The sequence below is a fragment of the Amblyraja radiata genome, chromosome 18 (assembly GCF_010909765.2).
Source record: "Amblyraja radiata isolate CabotCenter1 chromosome 18, sAmbRad1.1.pri, whole genome shotgun sequence".
In the NCBI taxonomy this organism is placed as follows: Eukaryota; Metazoa; Chordata; class Chondrichthyes; order Rajiformes; family Rajidae; genus Amblyraja; species Amblyraja radiata.
In genome coordinates this window covers 2,838,002-2,860,396 of record NC_045973.1, presented here as the reverse complement: position 1 = coordinate 2,860,396, position 22,395 = coordinate 2,838,002, and the positions used below count along the sequence as shown (strand labels likewise).

At 48.2% G+C, this 22,395-nt stretch overlaps 1 protein-coding gene across 1 annotated transcript in view; it reads left to right on the top strand.

Moving 5' to 3' along the window:
- The window catches only part of dnah12 (dynein axonemal heavy chain 12), a 127,454-nt gene that overhangs the window by 83,302 nt on the left and 21,757 nt on the right, over positions 1–22,395 (top strand). Inside the window, exons 51-60 of the mRNA XM_033036586.1 lie at positions 519–608; positions 4,032–4,172; positions 6,761–7,002; positions 10,190–10,337; positions 11,780–11,925; positions 14,050–14,264; positions 15,280–15,472; positions 18,010–18,202; positions 20,071–20,243; positions 21,975–22,115. Of these exons, the coding sequence (XP_032892477.1) occupies positions 519–608; positions 4,032–4,172; positions 6,761–7,002; positions 10,190–10,337; positions 11,780–11,925; positions 14,050–14,264; positions 15,280–15,472; positions 18,010–18,202; positions 20,071–20,243; positions 21,975–22,115 (1,682 nt within the window). The remainder of the gene's footprint in view (positions 1–518; positions 609–4,031; positions 4,173–6,760; positions 7,003–10,189; positions 10,338–11,779; positions 11,926–14,049; positions 14,265–15,279; positions 15,473–18,009; positions 18,203–20,070; positions 20,244–21,974; positions 22,116–22,395) is intronic.

Here is a 22,395-nt window from a genome sequence, read left to right as displayed (position 1 = left end):
AAATGGCTCGATTGTAATCATGTATTGTCTTTCCGCTGACTGGATAGCACTCCAGAACCAGGGGCCCAAGTTTAAAAATAAGGAGTAAGCCATTTAGAACGGAGACGAGGAAACACTTTTTCTCACAGAGAGTGGTGAGTCTGTGGAATTCTCTGCCTCAGAGGGCGGTGGAGGCCGGTTCTCTGGATACTTTCAAGAGAGAGCTAGATAGGGCTCTTAAAAATAGCGGAGTCAGGGGATATGGGGAGAAGGCAGGAACGGGGTACTGATTGGGGATGATCAGCCATGATCACATTGAATGGCGGTGCTGGCTCGAAGGGCCGAATGGCCTACTCCTGCACCTATTGTCTATTGTCTATTGCCTAACACAAGCTTTTCACTGTACCTCGGTACACGTGACAATAAACTAAACTGAACTTCATGTGTTATATCCAGTGCCATTCTAGTTGGCAGTATTATGATCATGTGTGATCATACCTTTTGATCAATACTATGTTGTTATTTGATTTATTTTCAAGATTTTTGACTATTGGGGACCAAGTAAGAAGTTGTTGGGTGATATGAATTTCCTCCGGGATTTGAGGGAATATGACAAGGATAACATTCCGGTAAGTTCTCTGCGATTTTCCCCCTTGCACTTTTTTTTGTCCCATTCCTGAGCACACTTAACCATCATGAGATATGTGCCGGAAGGAACTGCAGATGCTGGTTTAAACCGAAGGTAGACACAAAATGCTGGAGTAACTCAGCGGGACAGACAGGCAGCGTCTCTGGAGAGAAGGAACGGGTGACGTTTCAGGTCGAGATTCATCATCGGACAAAGAAGTCGGACAAAGAAAAGAAGAAGAAAGAATCTGAAGAAGGGTCTCGACCTGAAACGTCACCCGTTCCTTCTCTCCAGAGATGCTGCCTGCCTGTCCCGCTGAGTTACTCCAGCATTTTGTGTTTAGCATGAGATATAATAATAATAATAATAAATTTTATTTATGGGAGCCTTTCAAGAGTCTCAAGGACACCTTACAAAAATTGAGCATGTACAGGAAAAACATGTAAGGGGAATGAAATAAATAGTAGAGACATGACTAGTACACAAAGTAAAGACAGAATTCAATACAAAACACAGTATGAGGCAATTAATGCACAGATGAAAAGGGACGGGGACGTGGGGCTAAGGATAGGCAGAGGTGAAGAGATGGGTCTTGAGGCGGGACTGGAAGATGGTGAGGGACACGGAATTGCGGATCAGTTGGGGGAGGGAGTTCCAGAGCCTGGGAGCTGCCCTGGAGAAGGCTCTGTCCCCAAAACTGCGGAGGTTGGACTTGTGGATGGAGAGGAGACCGGCTGATGTGGATCTGAGGGACCGTGAGGGTTGGTAGGGGGAGAGGAGGTCAGTGAGCTATGGGGGGGCCAGATGGTGGAGGGCTTTGTAGGTGAGGATCAGGATTTTGTAGGTGATCCGGTGGGAGATGGGAAGCCAGTGAAGTTGTTTGAGGACTGGAGTGATGTGATGCCAGGATTTGGTGTGGGTGATGAGTCGGGCGGCTGCGTTCTGGACCAGTTGGAGTCGGTTGATGTAGGTGGAGCTGATGCCAAGGAGAAGTGAGTTGCAATAGTCCAGTCGGGAGGAGATGAAGGCATGGATGAGTCTTTCAGCAGCAGGCGGTGTGAGAGAGGGTCTGAGTTTGGCGATGTTGCGGAGATGAAAGAAGGAGGTTTTAATGACATGGCGGATGTGAGGCTCAAGGGAGAGGGTGGAATCAAAGATCACGCCAAGGTTGCGGGCCTGGGGAGATGGGGAGACAGTGGTGCCGTCGATGGTGAGAGTGGGGTTATTGATTTTGCTATGACTGTATATGACTATGATTTTGATATGACTGTACTCTGTGATATTTTGGCTGTAGATATGAGCTGATATATTGTGATCTGTCAGAGTTATCCAGTCGACAATTAAAAGGGTAAAGGGCCTGTCCCACTGCGGAGACCTCATTGGCGAGTTTAGGAGAGTTTGAAAAAATGTCGTGTTGAAGACTTCCTTCGACTATGTTGAAGACCAACTTCGACTAGCTACGGGAAAATTGGACACCGAATAGTGGAGAGTGAAGACAATCTCCTTCGACCTCTCTTTGACTATACTAACACTATCTACGACTGCCTTCGACTACCTTCGACTACCCTCGATTACCTACGAATAACATGCCGACCTACTACGACCTACTTCGACTAAACCTACGAGTAATAAAAGTATCGATTTTTTTTCCATGGCGACCTTTTTTTACTCGCGGGCATTTTTCGACATGTTGAAAAGTACGCCGCGACCTAGCTGAGGCCTCGAGTACACGGGGAGCACTCTCGAGCATGAAGGAGAGTTACAAAGACCTCCTAGGACCTCGTGTCAACCATGCTGAGGGCAAACTTGTGGATTAGGTCGCCCAAGTGGGACAGCCCCTTTATGAAGCGTGTGAATGCCAAGGACTCGAGGACCTTCACTATTAGGTGGGAGGGGCAGAGATTAAAGGGGATGTGCAGGGCAGGTTTTTTCACACAGAGGCTGGTGGGTGCCTGGAACATGCTGCCAGGGGTGGTGGTGGAGGCAGATACGACAGTGGTGTTTAAGAGGCTTTTAGACAGGCACGTGGATATGCAGGGAATGGAGGGATACGGATCACGTGCAGGCAGAGGGGATTAGTTTAACCTGGCATCGTGTTCGGCACGGACATTGTGGACTGTCTTGTTGTATGGAAACATTTATGAACTTTGATATATTAAATTTTATCTGCATCATTTTATTCTGTAACTCAGTCCTGAGGACCAAGAGATTGCTCAATTATTTAGCCTCTATAACCGCAGTAAAATAGCATTGTTGTTATTTAGCGTTGAGGAAGAACAATGAGGTGCACACCCAAATGGCAGAGGAATGAATGAACTAGCGGGAGGAGTAACAGACTTTTGCAGGAAAAAAAAATTCCTGCTCAAAGTGCTTTTAATTGGGTAATTGATGAATTAGATGAGGGGATTGGGGGTAACATTAGCAAATTTGCAGATGACACAAAGCTGGATGGCAGTGTGAACTGTGTGGAGGATGCTATGAAGATGCAGGGTGACTTGGACAGGTTGGGTGAGTGGGCAGGTGCACGGCAGATGCAGTTTAATGCGGATAAATGTGAGGTTATCCACTTTGGTGGCAAAAACAGGAAGGCAGATTGTTATCTGAATGGTGTCAAGTTGGGAAAAGGGGAAGTACAACGGGATCTGGTGGTCCTTGTGCATCAGTCACTGAAGGTAAGCATGCAGGTACAGCAGGCAGTGAAGTAAGCAAATGGCATGTTGGCCTTCATAACAAGAGGAGTTGAGTATAGGAGCAAAGAGGTCCTTCTGCAGTTGTACAGGGCCCTAGTGAGACCACACCTGGAGTATTGTGTGCAGTTTTGATCCCCGAATTTGAGGAAAGACATTCTTGCTATTGAGGGAGTGCAGCGTAGGTTTACAAGGTTAATTCTCGGGATGGCGGGACTGTCATATGCTGAGAGAATGGAGCGGCTGGGCTTATAAACTCTGGAGTTTAGAAGGATGTGAGGGGATCGGATCTTATTGAAACATATAAGATTATTAAGTGTTTGGACACGCTAGAGGCAGGAAACATGTTCCCGATGTTGGGGGAGTCCAGAACCATGGGCCACAGTTTAACAATAAGGAGTAAGCCATTTAGAACGGAGATGAGGAAAAACTTTTTCACACAGAGAGTTGTGAGTCTGTGGAATTCTCTGCCTCAGAGGGCGGTGGAGGCTGATTCTCTGGATGCTTTCAAGAGAGAGCTAGATAGGGCTCTTAAAGATAGCGGAGTCAGGGGATATGGGGAGAAGGCAGGAACGGGGTACTGATTGAGGATGATCAGCCATGATCACATTGAATGGCGGTGCTGGCTCGAAGGGTGGAATGTCCTACTCCTGCACCTATTGTCTATTGTCAAAACTTGCGTTCTGCCTGCCTTGCCGTGAACAACGTTACATTCACCATCCTAATTCCACCTGCAGGTCGCAGTCATGCAAAAGATACGTACGGAATACCTCACCAATCCCGACTTCGATCCGCAGAAAGTGGTGAAAGCTTCATCCGCTGCGGAAGGGCTGTGCAAATGGATCCTCGCCATGGAGGTGTACGACCGCGTGGCCAAGGTATTGTCCTCGCCCTTCGGCAGTGAAACACCGTTAGCTTTAGTCATTCTTGGCAAAATTAATAACGCGAGGATAAATAACTGGATTGTAGGTAGACAAACATTCCGGTGCAACTCAACGGGTGAGGCAGCATCTATGGAGAGAAGGAATATTCCTTCGCTCCATAGATGCTGCCTCACTCGCTGAGTTTTTCCAGCATTTTTGTCTACCTAAGCAATAAAATTAATTATTTAGCTTTTTTTCAGTCTGAAGAAGGGTCTCGACCCAAAACCTCACCTATTCCTTATCTCCATAGATGCTGCCTCACCCGCTGAATTTCTCCAGCATTTTTGTCTACCTTCGATTTTTTCCAGCATCTGCAGTTCCTTCTTAAAAATATCTGGATTGTAATCATTTCGCTGACTGGATAACACGCAACAAAAAACAAACATCTTTTCACTACAGTAACATTAACCCTCAGCACACATGACAATAATAAACTAATCTAAACTAAATATCATTGAACAGTTATTGGCTTCCCTCACAGTGGGAAACGTTGATTCTGCTGTGTGGGGGAAGTTCATGTTAAATTCTATCGTGTATTATGTTATTTTTATTCGTATGGCTGTATGGTAATTCAAATTTCATTGTACCAATTGGTGCATGTGTCAATAAATGTCAACTTGAACTTGAACTAATCTAAATATCATAGAATATAGAACAATACAGCACAGGAACAGGCCCTTCGGCCCACAATGTCCGTGCCGAACATGATATAAAGTAAAACTGATCTCCTCTGCCTGTACATGATCTGCATCCCTCCATTCCCTGCATATCCACCACTGGCCTATCTACAAGTCACTTGAACACCGCGATCACATCTGCCTCCACCACCACCCCTGGCAGCGCCTTCCAGGCACCCACTGCCCTCTGTGTACCACACATCTCCGTTAAACTTCCTCCGTCTCACTGTGTAACTGTGCCCTCCGTGGATTGTCACCTTGTCGTGGTGGAGAAGCTTGTGTGGACCTGAGATCCTGAGAGCGATGCCATCTGGAGCTATGCTCCTGGTAGGGCCACCCATGGCGGTAAGGTCGAGGGGGAGGTCTCTGACAAAGAGCAATCCAACCAAGACCTCAACGGTGGAACAGGCGGAGGACGATGGCTGACCCTAGTGGAGCGTCACAACGGCTGGGAAGGCGGATGAAGGCTGCGGCAGAAAAGGGTCTCCGGTCGTCTTGGACTCCATGTCACTGGACCCTGACCCAGGTCTGTCAAGGGCCGTGGGGTGGCTGTCTGTGCACCAGTCTCCCCACGTTAAACAAAGTCACGCACAGGCGTCCTCCAACCCTGGAGACACCCGTGGTCAGCCACGACCGAAGGGGGCCTGAGAAAGAAGTGTTAGTCATTACCAACTTGGGGAAAGGTTCTGGCTGTCTAGAGTTAAATCTGGCTGTCTAAATGTTTTACTGACATTTGTTCCGAAACGCAACAATGCAATTATTAATTGCAGCATTTTTGCATAGTTTTAGCAAATATCCATTGTAATAATGGCAATTTATGCTAATCCGCCTGCTGTAAATTGGATAGCTCCAAATGATAAAATTTCTAATTCTTCAACATGGCTCATGAATATCTCGGCATTAATTCTGCTGCCATGTGTTGATTAATCAACTCGGTTTTCTCAGCACATAATAGAATACACACAGGAGTTCTCTCGTTAATCTCTTGGTAGCAAATTTAAATTCATTACTTCATACCATTGTGTTATTCCACTCTAAGAACTCTAAATGTACCAGATCATGAGGCCATAAGTGATGGGAGCAGAATTAGGCCATTCGGCCCATCAAGTCTATTCCACCATTCAATCATGGCTGATCTATCTCCCCCTCCTAACCCCATTCTCCTGCCTTCTCCCCACAACCCCTCACACCCAGATGTTAAAAATAAGGAACTGCAGATGCTGATTAATACACAAAAGGGCACAGAGTGCTGGAGTAACTCAGCGGGTCAGGCAGCATCTGTGGAGAACATGGATAGGCGATGTTTCACGGAGTGCTGGAGTAACTCAGCGGGTCAGGCAGCATCTCTGGAGAAGAAGGTTTGGGTTGGGACCCTTCATCTGACTCGGGTGACATTTCGGGTCGAGACCCTTCTTCAGATGGGGGTTACTCCAGAACTTTGTGAAACATCACCTATCCATGTTCTCCACAGATGCTGCCTGACCTGCTGAGTTATGGTGCAGCAGCATCTATGGAGCTAAGGAAATAGGCCGTTTCGGGCCGAAATCCTTCTGGAAATAGGCAACGTTTCGGGCCGAAACCCTTCCGGGTTTCAGCCCGAAACGTTGCCTATTTCCTTAGCTCCATAGATGCTGCTGCACCCGCTGAGTTACTCCAGCACTCTGTGAAACGTCACCTATCCATGTTCTCCACAGATGCTGCCTGACCCGCTGAGTTACTCCAGCACTCTGTGAAACGTCACCTATCCATGTTCTCCACAGATGCTGCCTGACCCGCTGAGTTACTCCAGCACTCTGTGTCCTTTTGAAAACTGCAGACGATATTCTGATTGGAAATGAGAGTTGATTTGTGACGTTATCATTTCAGGTCGTTGCTCCGAAGAAGGCTCGTTTAAATGAGGCGCAACGATCCTTGGCCGAGACCATGGAGATTCTGAACCAGAAGCGAGCGGAACTCAAGGACGTGGAAGACCATCTGGCGGATCTGAAGAAGACCTTTCAGGACAAGACTGAGGAGAAAGCGCTGCTGGAGTTTCAGGTGGACTTGTGTGCGAAGAAGTTGGAGAGAGCTGCAAAACTCATTGGAGGATTAGGTGGAGAAAAGTCAAGGTTAGGTCATAGAGTGATACAGTGTGGAAACAGGCCAGCGTGCCCACACCGGCCAACGTCCCAGCTACACTAGTCCCACCTGCCCGCGCTTGGTCCATATCCCTCTAAACCTGTCCTATCCATGTACCTGTCTAATTGTTTCTTAAACGTGGCAATAGTTCAATAGTACCCCTCAGGCTCTTATTAAACCTTTCCCCCCTCACCCTAAACCTATGGCCTCTGCTGCGAATGAGGGGTAAGCCATTTAGAACGGAGATGAGGAAACACCTTTTCACTCTGTGGAATTCTCTGCCTCAGAGGGCGGCGGAGGCCGGTTCTCTGGATACTTTCAAGAGAGTTCAAGTGAGTTTATTGTCATATGTCCCTGTATAGGACAATGAAATTCTTGCTTTGCTTAAGCACACAGAAAATAGTAGGCATTTACTACAAAACAGATAAATGTGTCCATATACCATGATATAAATATATACACACATGAATAAATAAACTGGTAAAGTGCAAATAACAGAAAGTGGTTATTAATAATCAGAGTTTTGTCCGAGCCAGGTTTAATAGCCTGATGGCTGAGGGGAAGTAGCTATTCCTGAATCTGGTTGCTGCAGTCTTCAGGCTCCTGTACCTTCTACCTGAAGGTAGCAGGGAGATGAGTGTGTGGCCAGGATGGTGTGGGTCTTTGATGATACTGCCAGCCTTTTTGAGGCAGCGACTGCGATAAATCCCCTCGATGGAAGGAAGGTCAGAGCCGATGATGGACTGGGCAGTGTTTACTACTTTTTGTAGTCTTTTCCTCTCCAGGGCGCTCAAATTGCCGAACCAAGCCACGATGCAACCGGTCAGCATGCTCTCGACTGTGCACCTGTAGAAGTTAGAGAGAGTCTTCCTTGACAATCCGACTCTCCGTAACCTTCTCAGGAAGTAGAGGCGCTGATGAGATTTTTTGATAATTGCGTTAGTGTTCTCGGACCAGGAAAGATCTTCAGAGATGTGCACGCCCAGGAATTTGAAGTTCTTGACCCTTTCAACCATTGACCCGTTGATATAAATGGGGCTGTGGGTCCCCTTCCTACTCCTTCCAAAGTCCACAATCAGTTCCTTGGTTTTGCTGGTGTTGAGGGCCAGGTTATTGTGCTGGCACCATATGGACAGTTGCTCGATCTCTCTTCTGTACTCTGACTCATCCCCATCAGTGATACGCCCCACAATAGTGGTGTCGTCAGCGAACTTGATGATGGAGTTCGCACTGTGGTTCGCTACGCAGTCATGGGTATAGAGTGAGTACAGCAGGGGGCTGAGCACGCAGCCTTGAGGTGCTCCCGTGCTGATTGTTATTGAGGTTGGCACATTTCCACCAATACGAACAGACTTTGGTCTGTGGACGAGGAAGTCGAGGATCCAGTTGCAGAGGGATGCGCAGAGACCCAGTTCTGCGAGTTTGGTAACCAGTTTGGAGGGGATGATTGTGTTAAATGCCGAGCTGTAATCAATGAATAACAGCCTGACATATGAGTTTTTGTTGTCCAAGTGGTCCAGTGCGGAGTGGAGGGCCAGCGAGATCGCATCCACCGTTGATCTGTTGTGGCGGTACGCGAACTGCAGTGGGTCCAGGTTTTTGTCGAGGTAGGAGTTGATTTGCTCCATGATCAACCTCTCAAAGCACTTAATCACCACCGGCGTTAGTGCCACTGGTCGATAGTCATTGAGGCACGTCACCTTACTCTTCTTGGGCACCGGTATAATTGATGCCCTTTTAAAGCAGGTGGGGACCTCAGACCTCAGAAGTGAGAGGTTGAAAATGTCCGTAAAAACTCCCGTCAGTTGGTCCGCACAGGTTTTTAGAACACGACCGGGTATACCATCAGGTCCAGGTGCTTTTCGGGGGTTCACCCCTCTGAAGGATTTCCTGACATCGGCCTCTGTGACTGAGACTGAAATGCCATCACAGCGAATGGAGAGCTAGATAGGGCTCTTAAAGATAGCGAAGTCAGGGGATACGGGGAGAAGGCAGTAACGGGGTACTGATTGGGGATGATCAGCCATGATCACATTGAATGACGGTGCTGGCTTGAAGGGCCGAATGGCCTACTCCTGCACCTATTGTCTACTGTCTACTGCTTCCCGATTCCCCTAATTGATGTTCCTCTTCTCCTTCTCGTGTCCATCTTGCTACAAATGTTGGCCTCGCTGTCATCGTCTGTCCTGAAAAGGACGCAAACCTCCGGCGACAATCAGTGGAAGCCATCGCTTGTGGCAGTAGATGATGGTGGTAACAGAATTAGCTCATGATACTTCCAGTCTCCAGCCCCGCGATGTGGATGCTTCTGCTATGGGGCTTAATAGGTGTTAAAAGAGGCACGTTCCCTCATGATGTCGGCTTAAAGTTGTAGTGAGGCATAATTTTAGGGTCATTTACCCTTTATCCAACCAGTATATTCTCATATCCAGCAACAGCAAGGTCTTGTTGGTTTCACAAACTATCTTCACTTCCTCATAGAGTGATACAGCATGGAAACAGGCCCTTCGGCACAACTAGCCCACACTGGCCAACGTGACCCAGCTACACTAGTCCCACCTGCCTGCGCTTGGTCCATATCCCTCCAAACCTATCCTGTCCTATCCATATACCATGGGACGACAGATGGCACAATGGGCTAAGTGTTCGGCTGGCAACCGGAAGGTAGCCGGTTCGAATCCCGCTTGGAGTGCATACTGTCGTTGTGTCCTTGGGCAAGACACTTCACCCACCTTTGCCTGTGTGTGAATGTGTGTGAGTGATTGGTGGTGGTCGGAGGGGCCGTAGGCGCAGATTGGCAGCCACGCTTCCGTCAGTCTGCCCCAGGGCAGCTGTGGCTACAGAAGTAGCTTACCACCACCGAGTGTGACTGAGGAGTGAATGAATAATGCGATGTATGAGTATTAGAAAGGCGCTATATAAATCCCATCCATTATTATTATTACCTGAATAACCGTTTCTTAAACGTTGGGATAGTCCCAGCCTCAACGACCTCCTCTGGCAGCTTGTTCCGTACACCCACCACCCTTTGTGTTATATATATATATATATATATATATATATGTGTTGCTGAGTTGCTAATATTTCACTTGCCACTTCGACTATTGGTGTGGAAGTTGCCACCTGATTCCTCGACTCTATGCTTGGGTCCGTTACTGTAGCCGTGTTTTCCTCCAGGTGGTCAAAGGCAGCCGACGATCTCCAGCTGGTCTACGATAACCTGACTGGCGATATATTGGTGTCAGCAGGTGTGATCGCCTACCTGGGCGCATTCACTGCAGCCTTCCGTCACGAATGCATCATTGATTGGACCAATATTTGCAAGGTACTCGCACGCATTTTATCACGCAGCTATTCTGGAAACCATCAACTGAAATGTATATACACAGATTTTGCCAACAATTGGGATGTAGTTTTGTATTTTCATAAATTCATAAGTGATAGGAGCAGAATTGGGCCAGTCGGCCCATCAAGTCTACTCGACCATTCAATCATGGCTGATCTATCTCTCTTCCTAACCCCATTCTCCTGCCTTCACCCCGTAAGCTCTGACACCCGTATTTATCAAGAATCTATCTATTTCTGCCTTAAATATATCCACTGACTTGGCCTCCACAGCCTTCTGTGACAAAGAATTCCACAGATTCACCACCCTCTGACTAAAAAAACCTCACCTCCTTCCTAAAAGAACGTCCTTTTATTCTGTGGCTGTGACCTCTGGTCCTAGATTCTCCCACCAGTGGAAACATCCTCTCCACATCCACTCTATCCAGGCCTTTCACTATTCTGTATGTTTCAATGAGGTCCTCCCTCATCCTTCTAAGCTCCAGCGAGTACAGGCCCAGTGCCGTCAAACGCTCATCGTATGCTAACCCACACATTCCTGGGATCATTCTCATAAACCATCTTTGTCGATTTTCGCTGATCATTTATTAACCTCCACTGACCTTCGTTCCACTGGCTAACATGACCCGAAACATCACCTACTCCTCCGCTCCATAGATGCTGCCTCACCCGCTGAGTTTCTCCAGCATTTTTGTCTAATTTATTCATCATCGTTACTTTTTTACATATCTTTCATTCACTCGTGCTTCATCTCTCTACATCACCGTCTATATCTCTCCTTTCCCTCTCCCCTGACTCTCAGCCTGAAGAAGGATCTCGACCCGAAACGTCACCTATTCCTTCTCACCAGAGATGCTGCCTGTCCCGCTGAGTTACTCCGGCACTTTGTGTCTATCTCCGGTTTAAACCAGCATCTGCAGTTCCTTCCTTCACAAGTGTCTTTTACATGCCTTGTATCCACACAGCGATTTAAAAAATAAAATTATGCAAGTTTTATTGATACAATACAATAGAACTGTATTTATCCCAGGAGGGAAATTGGTCTGCCAACAGTCCTAAAAGCACAAGATCCTTGAGACATGGCATTAAAGTGATGAGTGGAAAGGCTTGGGGGATGAGCAAAGATTGGGGAGGAAGTGGGGGGGTGGGGGGAGGAGGGGGGGGGGGGGGGGAAGGGGGAGGGAGTCAGTCTCAGTCTCAGTCTACCCTACGACAGAAGGGGGAGTAGTTGTAAACCACAGGGAAGAGGGATCTCCTTCTCTCACTATAGTTTTCTTTAGTCAAGTCAAGTCAAGTCGCTTTTATTTATATAGCACATTTTAAAAAAACCTCTTGTTGGCCAAAGTGCTTAGACGATTTGTATTTGTTATTTGCCCTGCATGTCCTTCACTGACGGACACTGTTTTTTCTCTCTGCTCACAGTCTAAAAACATCCCGTCTTCAGGTGAATTTTCCCTGAGCAAGACGCTGGGCGACCCCATTATAATACGAGCCTGGAACATTGCTGGGTTACCCACGGACAGCTTCTCAATCGATAACGGGGTGATTGTTAGTAACTCCAGGAGGTGGTGAGTAATAATGTTAGTAACTCCAGGCGGTGGTGAGTATTAAGGGCCTGTCCCACTTACGCAACTTTTTCGGCGACTGCCGGCACCCGTCATAGGTCGTTGCAGCTCAGCGAAAATGTTCAACGTTGAAAATCCAGCGGCGACCAGAAAAACAGTACGACTCTTTGGGCGACCGAGGAGACGACTCACGACCGTACAGGCGACATGTCGCGGGGTGAAGCCTGTACGGTCGTGAGTAGTCGCCCAAAGAGTCGTACCTTGTTCTGGTCGCCGCTGGATGTTCAACATGTTGAACATTTTCACCGACCAGCAACGACCTATGGCGGGTGCCGGCAGTCGCCGAAAAAGTTGCGTAAGTGGGACAGGCCCTTCAATGTTAGTAATTCCTGGTGGTGGTGAGTATTAATGTTAGTAATTCCTGGCGGTGGTGAGTATTAATGTTAGTAATTCCAGGCAGTGGTGAGTATTAATGTTAGTAATTCCAGGCGGTGGTGAGTATTAATGTTAGTAACTCCAGGCAGTAGTGAGTATTAATGTTAGTAATTCCAGGCAGTGGTGAGTACTAACCGCACAACACAGACTGTAGAACACCAACATGGGCACGCGGTTGGCCAGGCTCTCTCCGGCTTCCTGAATGATATCAGGCTACCTTTTCTCTCCAGTTTCAGTTTTAGTTCAGTTTATTGTTACGTGTACCGAGGTACAGTGAAAAGCTTTTGTTGCGTGCTAACTAGTCAGCAGAAAGACAACACATGATTACAATCGAGCCATTTACAGTGTACAGGTACATGATAAGGGAATAACGTTTAGTGCAAGGTAAAACCAGCAATGTTCGAGGGTCAGTAGTTCAAAGATATTCCGAGGTAGATAGTAGTTCAGGACTGCTCTCTGGACGGTTCAGTTGCCTGATAACTGCCGGGAAGAAACTGCCCATGAATCTGGAGGTGTGCGTTTTCACACTTCTGTACCTCTTGCCCGATGGGAGAGGGGAGAAGAGGGAGTGGCCAGGGTGAGACATGTCCGTGATTATGTTGCTGGCCTTGCCGAGGCAGCGTGAGGTGTAGATGGAGTCGATGGAAGGGAGGTTGGTTTGTGTGATGGTCTGGGCGGGTCATGGGTGGAGCTGTTCACAAACGGTGGTCTGATGCGTCCCGATAAAACGCTTTCTTTGCTCTTCTGGTGAGTCTCATTGTCCGTAACTCATTCATCTAGCCCACACAACAATGACCTGTTTCCTAAATCATCATTACTTTTTTGCATATCTTTAACTCTCTACATCTCACTACATCACCGTCTATATCTCTCGTTTCCCTCTCCCCCTGACTCTGTCTGAAGAAGGGTCTCGACCTGAAACGCCACCTGTTCCTTCTCTCTAGAGATGTTGTCTGACTCGCTGAGTTACTCCAGCATTCTGTGTCTAGTTTCTCTTTTGTGATCTGGTTTTCAATCGAGTGCCAACTATCGAAACTAGGAACGAGTTGTTGGGTTTTGTCTTTGGCTGTTAATATCAGCAATTGGCTATCAATATCAGCAATTAGAGCGGCACGGTGGCGCAGCGGTAGAGTTGCTGCCTCACCGCGCCAGAGACCCGGGTTCGATCCCGACCACGGGTGCTGTCTGTACGGAGTTTGTACGTTCTCCCCGTGACCTGCGTGGGTTTTCTCTAAGATCTTTGGTTTCCTCCCACACTCCAAAGATGTACCTGTAGGTTTGTAGGTTAATTGGCTTGGTGTATGTGTAACTTGTGCAGGATACTGATAATGTGTGGTGATTGTTGGTCGGCATGGACTCAGTGGGCCGAATGGCCCGTTTCTGCGCTGTATGTCTGAACTCTATCTAAACTAAACAAATTGCTGACAGAATGTCACCAGAAGGTGGCAACTCTTTCAGGCTGGTCTCACCAGGGTGGTTCAGTGGCACAGCGGGTAAAGCTGCTGCCACCAACACGTCACCTCTTGCATGTAGACTGGTTATGGATAACTACGTTGAACTTCACATCGTTACAGTTCCACATTCTGCGTCTTCATGTGTAAAACGCCACAAGGCAGGTTGAGACCAGTGAACCATGAGTTGATTCAAGTTGGAGAGGATGAATAATAATAATAATATTGCTGCTTTCTTCAGGCCGTTGATGATTGACCCACAAGGACAAGCCAATAAGTGGGTGAGGAACTCGGAGCGGGATAACAAGCTGAGTATCATCAAGCTGACCGACCTGGACTACATGCGCACACTGGAGAACTGCATGCAGTTCGGCACGCCCCTCCTCCTGGAGAACGTGGCCGAGGAACTGGACCCTTCACTAGAGCCCCTCCTGCTCAAACAGACCTTTAAACAAGGTAGATGCACACCGACCCCTCCTGTATCTGCACAACGTATCACCCCCCTCACCTGTACACAAGGTATCAGCCCCCCTCCTCACCTGTACACAAGGTATCACCCCCCACCTGTACACAAGGTATCACCCCCCCACCTGTACACAAGGTATCACCCCCCCACCTGTACACAAGGTATCACCCCCCCTCACCTGTATCCACCTTTTAAACAAAGTAGCACCTCCCCCCCACCTGTACACAAGGTATCACCCCCCTCCTCACCTGTACACAAGTATCACCCCCCCACCTGTACACAAGGTATCACCCTCCCTCCTCACCTGTACACAAGGTATCACCCCCCCTCACCTGTATCCACCTTTTAAACAAGGTATCACCCCCCCTCACCTGTATCCACCTTTTAAACAAGGTATCACCCCCCTCACCTGTATTTACACAAGGTATCACCCCCCCTCACCTGTACACAAGGTATCAGCCCCCCTCACCTGTTTCAACCTTTTAAACAAGGTATCCACACACCTGACCTGTAGCTACACAATGTATTTACCCCCCCTCACCTGTACACAAGGTATCACCCCCTCACCTGTATCTGCACAAGGTATCAGCCCCCCCTCACCTGTACACAAGGTATCAGCCCCCCCTCACCTGTACTCAAGGTATCACCCCCTCACCTGTACACAAGGTATCAGCCCCCTCACCTGTACACAAGGTATCAGCCCCCCTCACCTGTACACAAGGTATCACCCCCTCACCTGTATCTACACAAGGTATCAACCCCCCCACCTGTACACAAGGTATTACCCCCCCTCACCTGTATCTACATGAGGTATCACCCCCCCCCCCTCACCTGTATCCACCCTTTAAACAAGGTATCAACTAGTTCCCTTCCCCCCCACATATTGTCGGCGTACTTGCACGATTTGCATCGCACCACTCTCTGTGTTAGTTTGTTCCACCTTCTTTGTCCTCTTTGGCAACGAGGTTCCTAATGAGTTCCCCGCCGATGTATTTATTTTTCCAGCGGGCGTGGATTGTATTAAGCTCGGCGATGCCATCATGGAGTATTCGATGGATTTCCGTCTTTATATCACCACCAAGCTGAGGAATCCGCACTACCTGCCGGAACTGGCGACAAAGGTGTCTCTGCTCAATTTCATGATCACTCCCGAGGGTCTCGAGGACCAGTTGTTGGGGATTGTTGTCGCTAAGGAGAGGTAAGCGAAGCCTTTCGCAGAGTACGCTCTTCCCAAAGTTTAAATTCATCTTCTCACTTCATCAAAGCAGCCAGGCACAGCGGGTAGAGCTGCTGCCTCACAGCGCCAGAGACCCGGGTTCCATCCCGACTACGGGTGCTGTCTGTACGGAGTTTGTACGTTCTCCCCGTGACCCGCGTGGGTTTTTCTCAGTGTGCTCCAGTTTCCTCCCACGTTCCAAAGACATGCAGGTTTGTAGGTTAATTGGCTCCAGTAGAATTGGCGCTGGTGTGTAGGATAGTGTCAGTGTGCGGGGATCGCTGGTCGGCGCGGACCCGGCCTGTTTCCGCGCTGTGTCTCTGTAAACTAAACACTTGATACCGAGCCATCACCCAGTCACAGAGTCATGCAGCACGGAAACAGGCCCTTCAGCCCAACTTGCCCATGCTGACCCAACTAAACTGGCCCCACAGAGTGTGTAAACTCCACACAGACAGCACCCAAGGTCAGAATCTAACCTGGGTCTCTGGCGTTGTGAGACAGCAGCTCTACCCGCTGCGCCACCCTGCCGCCCTCGTTTGAACTTCTGGTTCACATTAGGCGCATGTCCTTTTAGGGTCTTGCCTATTCAACCGATTGCCGAAATATCTCTTAAACGTACAAAGAAATAGCATGTGATAATACTTCTCGGTGTGAGATAAGATGGTGAACCAAGATCCAAATGTTTTCTGAGTTAGGTGACACACTTCAAGATGAACAAAAGACCACTGACAACACATCTGGCAGCTCTACCCACCAGAGGTTGAGGGGAGACCCAATAGAACAGTATAAAATAATAAAACACACAGATAGAAACATAGAAACATAGAAAACAGGTGCAGGAGGAGGCCATTCGGCCCTTCGAGCTAGCACCGCCATTCATTGTTATCATGGCTGATCGTCCCCTATCAATAACCCGTGCCTGCCTTCTCTCCATATCCCTTGACTCCACTAGCCCCTAGAGCTCTATCTAACTCTCTCTTTGGTCTTTGGAAGACTTTGGTGCCTTCCCACACAGTGGGGAACTTTGATTCTGCTGTGTGGGGATGTTTTATGTCAAATTCTTTAGTGTGTTGTGTTCTTTATTTTTATTGTATGGCTGTATGGGAATTTCATTTCACTGTGCCATCTGGCACATGTGATGAATAAGTCTATCTTGTATCTGGTATCTTGTATCTTAAATCCATCCAGTGACTTGGCCTCCACTGCCCTCTGTGGCAGGGAATTCCACAAATCCACAACTCTCTGGGTGAAAAAGTTTTTTCTCACCTTGGTCTTAAATGACCTCCCCTTTATTCTAAAATAGGGTGGACACAACCTTTTCACCCAGGGTGGAAAAATCAAATACTAGGCGGTCAAATTCTAGGTTTTGGGCGAGAGATGTGTGGGGCAAGTATCTTTACACAGAGGGGTGGTGGGTGCCTGGAACGCGCTGCCAGGGGAGGTGGTGGAGGCAGATGCGATAGTGGTGTGCAAGAGGCATTTAGATAGGCACGTGGATATCCAGGGAATGGAGGGAGGTGGATCACCTGCAGGCAGATAAGAGTTGATTCAACAACATGTTCGGCACAGACATTGTGGGCTGAAGGGCCTGTCCTTGTGCTGGACTGTTCTATGTTCCATGTCCTAACGGGGCGTAGAGAAGATTTACGAGGATGTTGCCGGGACTCGAGGGCGTGAGCTATCGGGAGAGGTTAAGTAGGCTGGGTCTCTATTCCTTGGAGCGCAGGAGGATGAGGGGCGATCTTATAGAGGTGTACAAAATCATGAGAGGAATAGATCGGGTAGACGCACAGAGTCTCTTGCCCAGAGTAGGGGAATCGAGGACCAGAGGACATAGCTTCAAGCTGAAGGGGAAAAGATTTAGTAGGAATCTAAGGGGCAACTTTTTCCAACAAGGTTGGTTGGTATATGGAACAAGCTGCCGGAGGAGGTAGTTGAGGCTGGGACTATCGCAATGTTTAAGAAACATTTAGACAGGTACATGGATAGGACAGGTTTGGAGGGATATGGACCAAGCGCAGGCAGGTGGGACCAGTGTAGAAGGGACATTGTTGACTTTGTGACTATTTTTTCTCCATGTTCTATATGTTCTAACATCTATGCCCTATAAGCCAAATAAGTAATTAATTGTCTATTAATTTATCTAATTTCTCTATGTGGGGACATGGGCATGCACATATTCGATTTTGAGTCGTATACTTGCAAGAGAGGGCTAGATAGGGCTCTTAAAGATAGCAGAGTCAGGGGATATGGGGAGAAGGCTGGAACAGGGTGCTGATTGTGGATGATCAGCCTTGATCACATTGAATGGCGGTGCTGGCTCGAAGGGCCGAATGGCCTCCTCCTGCACCTATTGTCTATTGTCTATGTCTGTTCCAATATTCCAAAAGTTCAGAAGAGTTGTATTGAGTGTGGTTGAGGAGGGAGGTGTGGAATCTTCACGTTGCCAGTGTGGTGCTGGAGTTACTGAGGCTTTAAGTGGTTTAACCTCCAGTCTCTCACCTCCCCTGCCCCAGGCCTGAGCTGGAGCACGAACGGAACGCGTTGATCGTCCAGTCTGCATCCAACAAAAAGCAGCTGAAGGAGATCGAGGATAAAATCCTGGAGACCCTCGAGGGGTCGGAGGGGAACATTCTGGAAGACGAGAGCGCCATTAAAATCCTCGACTCCGCCAAAATCGTGTCCAACGAGATCACCAAGAAACAGCAAGTAAGAAACACCAAAGAGAGGCACCAAGTGCTGGAGTAACTCAGCGGGGCGGGCAGGCAGGCAGGCAGCATCCCTGGAGAGAAGGAATGGGTGACATCTCAGGTCGAGACCCTTCTTCAAACTGATAGAGGGTTGCGACCCCAAACGTCACCCATTCCTTCTCTCCAGAGATGCTGCCTGTCAATAGACAATAGACAATAGACACAGGAGTAGGCCAATCGTCCCTTCGAGCCAGCACCGCCATTCAATGTGATCATGGCTGATCATCCCCAATCAGTACCCCGTTCCTGCCTTCTCCCCATATCCCCTGACTCCGCTATCTTTAAGAACCCTATCTAGCTCTCTCTTGAAAGTATCCAGAGAACCTGCCTCCACTGCCCTCTGGGGCAGAGAATTCCACAGACTCACCACTCTCTGTGAGAAAAAGTGTTTCCTCGTCTTCGTTCTAAATGGCTTACTCCTTATTCTTAAACTGTGGCCCCTGGTTCTGGACTCCCCCAACATCGGGAACATGTTTCCTGCCTCTAGCGCGTCCAAACCCTTAACAATCTTATATGTTTCAATGAGATGCCCTCTCATCCTTCCTAAACTCCAGTGAATACAAGCTGAGTGTCCCGCTGAGTTACTGCAGCATTTTGTGTAGCCGACCTTCGGTCTAAACCAGCACCTGCAGTTCCTTCCTGCACTCTCCACAGATGCTGCCTGACCTGTGCAGTTCCTCCAGCACTTTGTGTTTTCCTCAACATTCCAGCGTCTGCAGTTCCTTGTGTCTCCATTTTTTTCCTGATAGTCACTCTTGAATTTTTATTTCCAGAAAGCAATTTGCTTTGTGAATTCTGTGTTGATCAGCACTGAGCTGTGACCTACTTTGGGATGAGTTTTTCACAGCGGTTCAGGGTTGGACAACTGCAGTACATTAAAGCATTTAATCTTTACTTAACTACGCTGATAAATTGCTGCCTTTCTTTTTGATTAAGAGCTGAATCAGGCCATTCAGCCCATCGAGGCTACCCTGCCATTCAATCATGGCTAATCTACCTCTCCCTCCTAGCCCCATTCTCCTGCCTTCTCCCCATAACCCCTGACATCCGTACTAATCAAGAATCTATCCATCGCTGACCAGCAATCCCCGCATTCTATCACTATCCTATACACACTGGGTACAATTTACAATTTAACCAAAGCTAATTAGCCGACAAACCTGTACGTCTTTGGAGTGTGGGAGGAAACCGGAGCACCCGTAGAAAACCCACGGGGAGAACGTACAAGCTCCGTACAGACAGCACCCGTAGTCAGGATCAAAACCGGGTACTGGCGCTGTGAGGCAGCAACTCTACCACTGCGCCAGCGTGCCACCCTCTATGCTACACTACACAATACTATACCATGCTACACTATACCATGCTGTGCTATACCATGCTACACTATACCATGCTGTGCTATACCATGCTACACTATACCATGCTGTGCTATACCATGCTACACTATACTATAGCAATGCTATGCTATACCATGCTACACTATACCATGCTGTGCTATACCATGCTACACTATACCATGCTGTGCTATACCATGCTACACTATACCATGCTGTGCTATACCATGCTACACTATACTATAACAATGCTATGCTATGCTATACCATGCCAGGCTATACCATGCTAGGCTATGCCATGCTATGTTGTGCTATGCTATACTATACCATGCCAGGCTATACCATGCTATAATATGCTATACTATACCATGCCAGGCTATGCCATGCTATGCCATGCTATATATACTATGCTATGCCATGCTATACAATACCATGCCAGGCTATGCCATGCTATTACCTTTGTTGGCGGTGTAACATTTCTCGTCTGTGCCAGGTGGCGGAGAGGACGGAGCTGAAGATTGCGGAGTCACGAGAGGGATATCGACCCATCGCCAAGCACTCTGCCATCCTGTTCTTCAGCATCGCTGACCTGGCCAACATTGACCCCATGTACCAGTACTCCCTCAGCTGGTTCGTCAACCTGTATGTCAACTCCATCCACGACAGGTGCGTTCATCACCGCAGCAGGGCGATGCTCCTGGCTTTCACTCGGAGAATCGCGATGGGGGGTCCCAGACCTCCGTCACCACAGGAGCAGCTTGGTGGCAGCAACATGGGGGGAATAGGGTGGCGGTGGTGCCCATGTGACACTGGGGTGGTTCGGGCAGCACGATGGCTGTAATGATTCATCTCTCCCTCTCTCTCTCTCTCTCCCTCTCCTTGGTGAAACTCTTGTCTCTCCCCGAAGATGAAGCTGAAACTCTCATGGTAGAAGCATGTATTTATATGATAATGTTATCACTAAGAACACCAGGTGACTATGTGTCAAGCTAGCTGTCCTGCTTGGTAGCATTATGGCATGAGTTATGTTCCCTATGGAACATGGGGAATTCTGTGGAATTCTCTGCCTCAGAGGGCGGTGGAGGCAGGTTCTCTGGATGCTTTCAAGAGAGAGCTAGATAGGGCTCTTAAAGATAGTGGAGTCAGGTGATATGGGGAGAAGGCAGGAACGGGGTACTGATTGGGGATGATCAGCCATGATCACATTGAATGGCGGTGCTGGCTCGAAGGGCCGAATGGCCTACTCCTGCACCTATTGTCTATTGTCTATCAGACACCGAGCTAGTCTCTGGGAAAGCACAGCGTATCTCAGTGACCTCGCTGGTGTCCTGGTGATCGACTGGTCTCTGGATTAGCCCAAGCATTTACTTGTTTTCCCCAGCAAGGTTCCATATACGGTGCTGGCATCTCCATTCCAGCTCACAGTCTGTTTAACCATAATGGGCCTGTCCCACTTACGCAACTTTTTCGGCGACTGCCGGCACCCGTCATAGGTCGTTGCAGATCAGCGAAAATGTTCAACATGTTGAAAATCCAGCGGCGACCAGAACAAGGTACGACTCTTTGGGCGACTGAGGAGACGACTCACGACCGTACAGGCGACCCGTCGCGGGGTGAAGCCTGTACGGTCGTGAGTAGTCGCCCAAAGAGTCGTACCTTGTTCTGGTCGCCGCTGGATTTTCAACATGTTGAACACTTTCGGCGACCTGCAACGACCTATGACGGGTGCCGGCAGTCGCTGAAAAAGTCGCGTAAGTGGGACAGGCCCTTTACATTACAGCGGCGTAACGGGTAGAAACGCTGCCTCACAGCGCCAGAGACCCGGGTTGCTTCCTGACAGCTGGTGCTGTCCATGAGGAGTTTGCACGTTCTCCCAGGACATCCATAACATACATGCCCTGCGCTCCAAGACAGGAGTCAATAGACAATAGGTGTAGGAGTAGGCCATTCGGCCCTTCGAGCCAGCACCGCCCTTCACTGTGATCATGGCTGATCATCCACAATCAGTACCCCGTTCCTGGCAACATCCTTGTAAATATTCCCTGCTTATTCAGTGGCTCGTGACCAAGCCTGTTTAAGAAGGAACTGCAGATGCTGGAAAAATCGACGGTAGATAAAAATGCCGGAGAAACTCAGCGGGTGAGGCAGCATCTATGGAGCGAAGGATTAGGTGACGTTTCGGGTCGAGACCCTTCTTCAGACTGATGGGGGGTGGGTGGGGGGGGGCGGGAAGTAGAAAGGAAGAGGCTGAGACAGTGGGCTGTGGGAGAGCTGGGAAGGGGAGGGGAAAGTGGGAGAAAGCAGGGACTACCTGAAATTGGAGAAGTCACTGTTCATACCGCTGGGGTGTAAACTACCCAAGCTTTATTATCTTCTCTCTTACCTTCTCCTCGCCAGCAATAAGTCAAAGATCCTGGAGAAACGACTGCGTTATCTGAACGATCACTTCACGTATAACCTGTACTCCAATGTCTGCCGGTCTCTGTTTGAGAAAGACAAGTTACTCTTCTCTTTCCTGCTGTGCAGCAACCTGCTTTTGTAAGTATCAGCTACCACCAGAGGTTCCATCCATTGATTGATTGATTGATTGATTATATTGATTGATTGATTATACCTTTAATAATCCTTTACAGGAAATTACAGTGCCACGACAGCTTCAAGACAGACATAACACCACACATTTCCTCAAATGGCTTCCATACTTAACAAGTTAAAATACAAGTTAAAATACAAGTTAAAATACAAGTTAAAATACAAGTTAAAATACAAGTTAAAATACAAGTTAAAATACAAGTTAAAATACAAGTTAAAATACAAG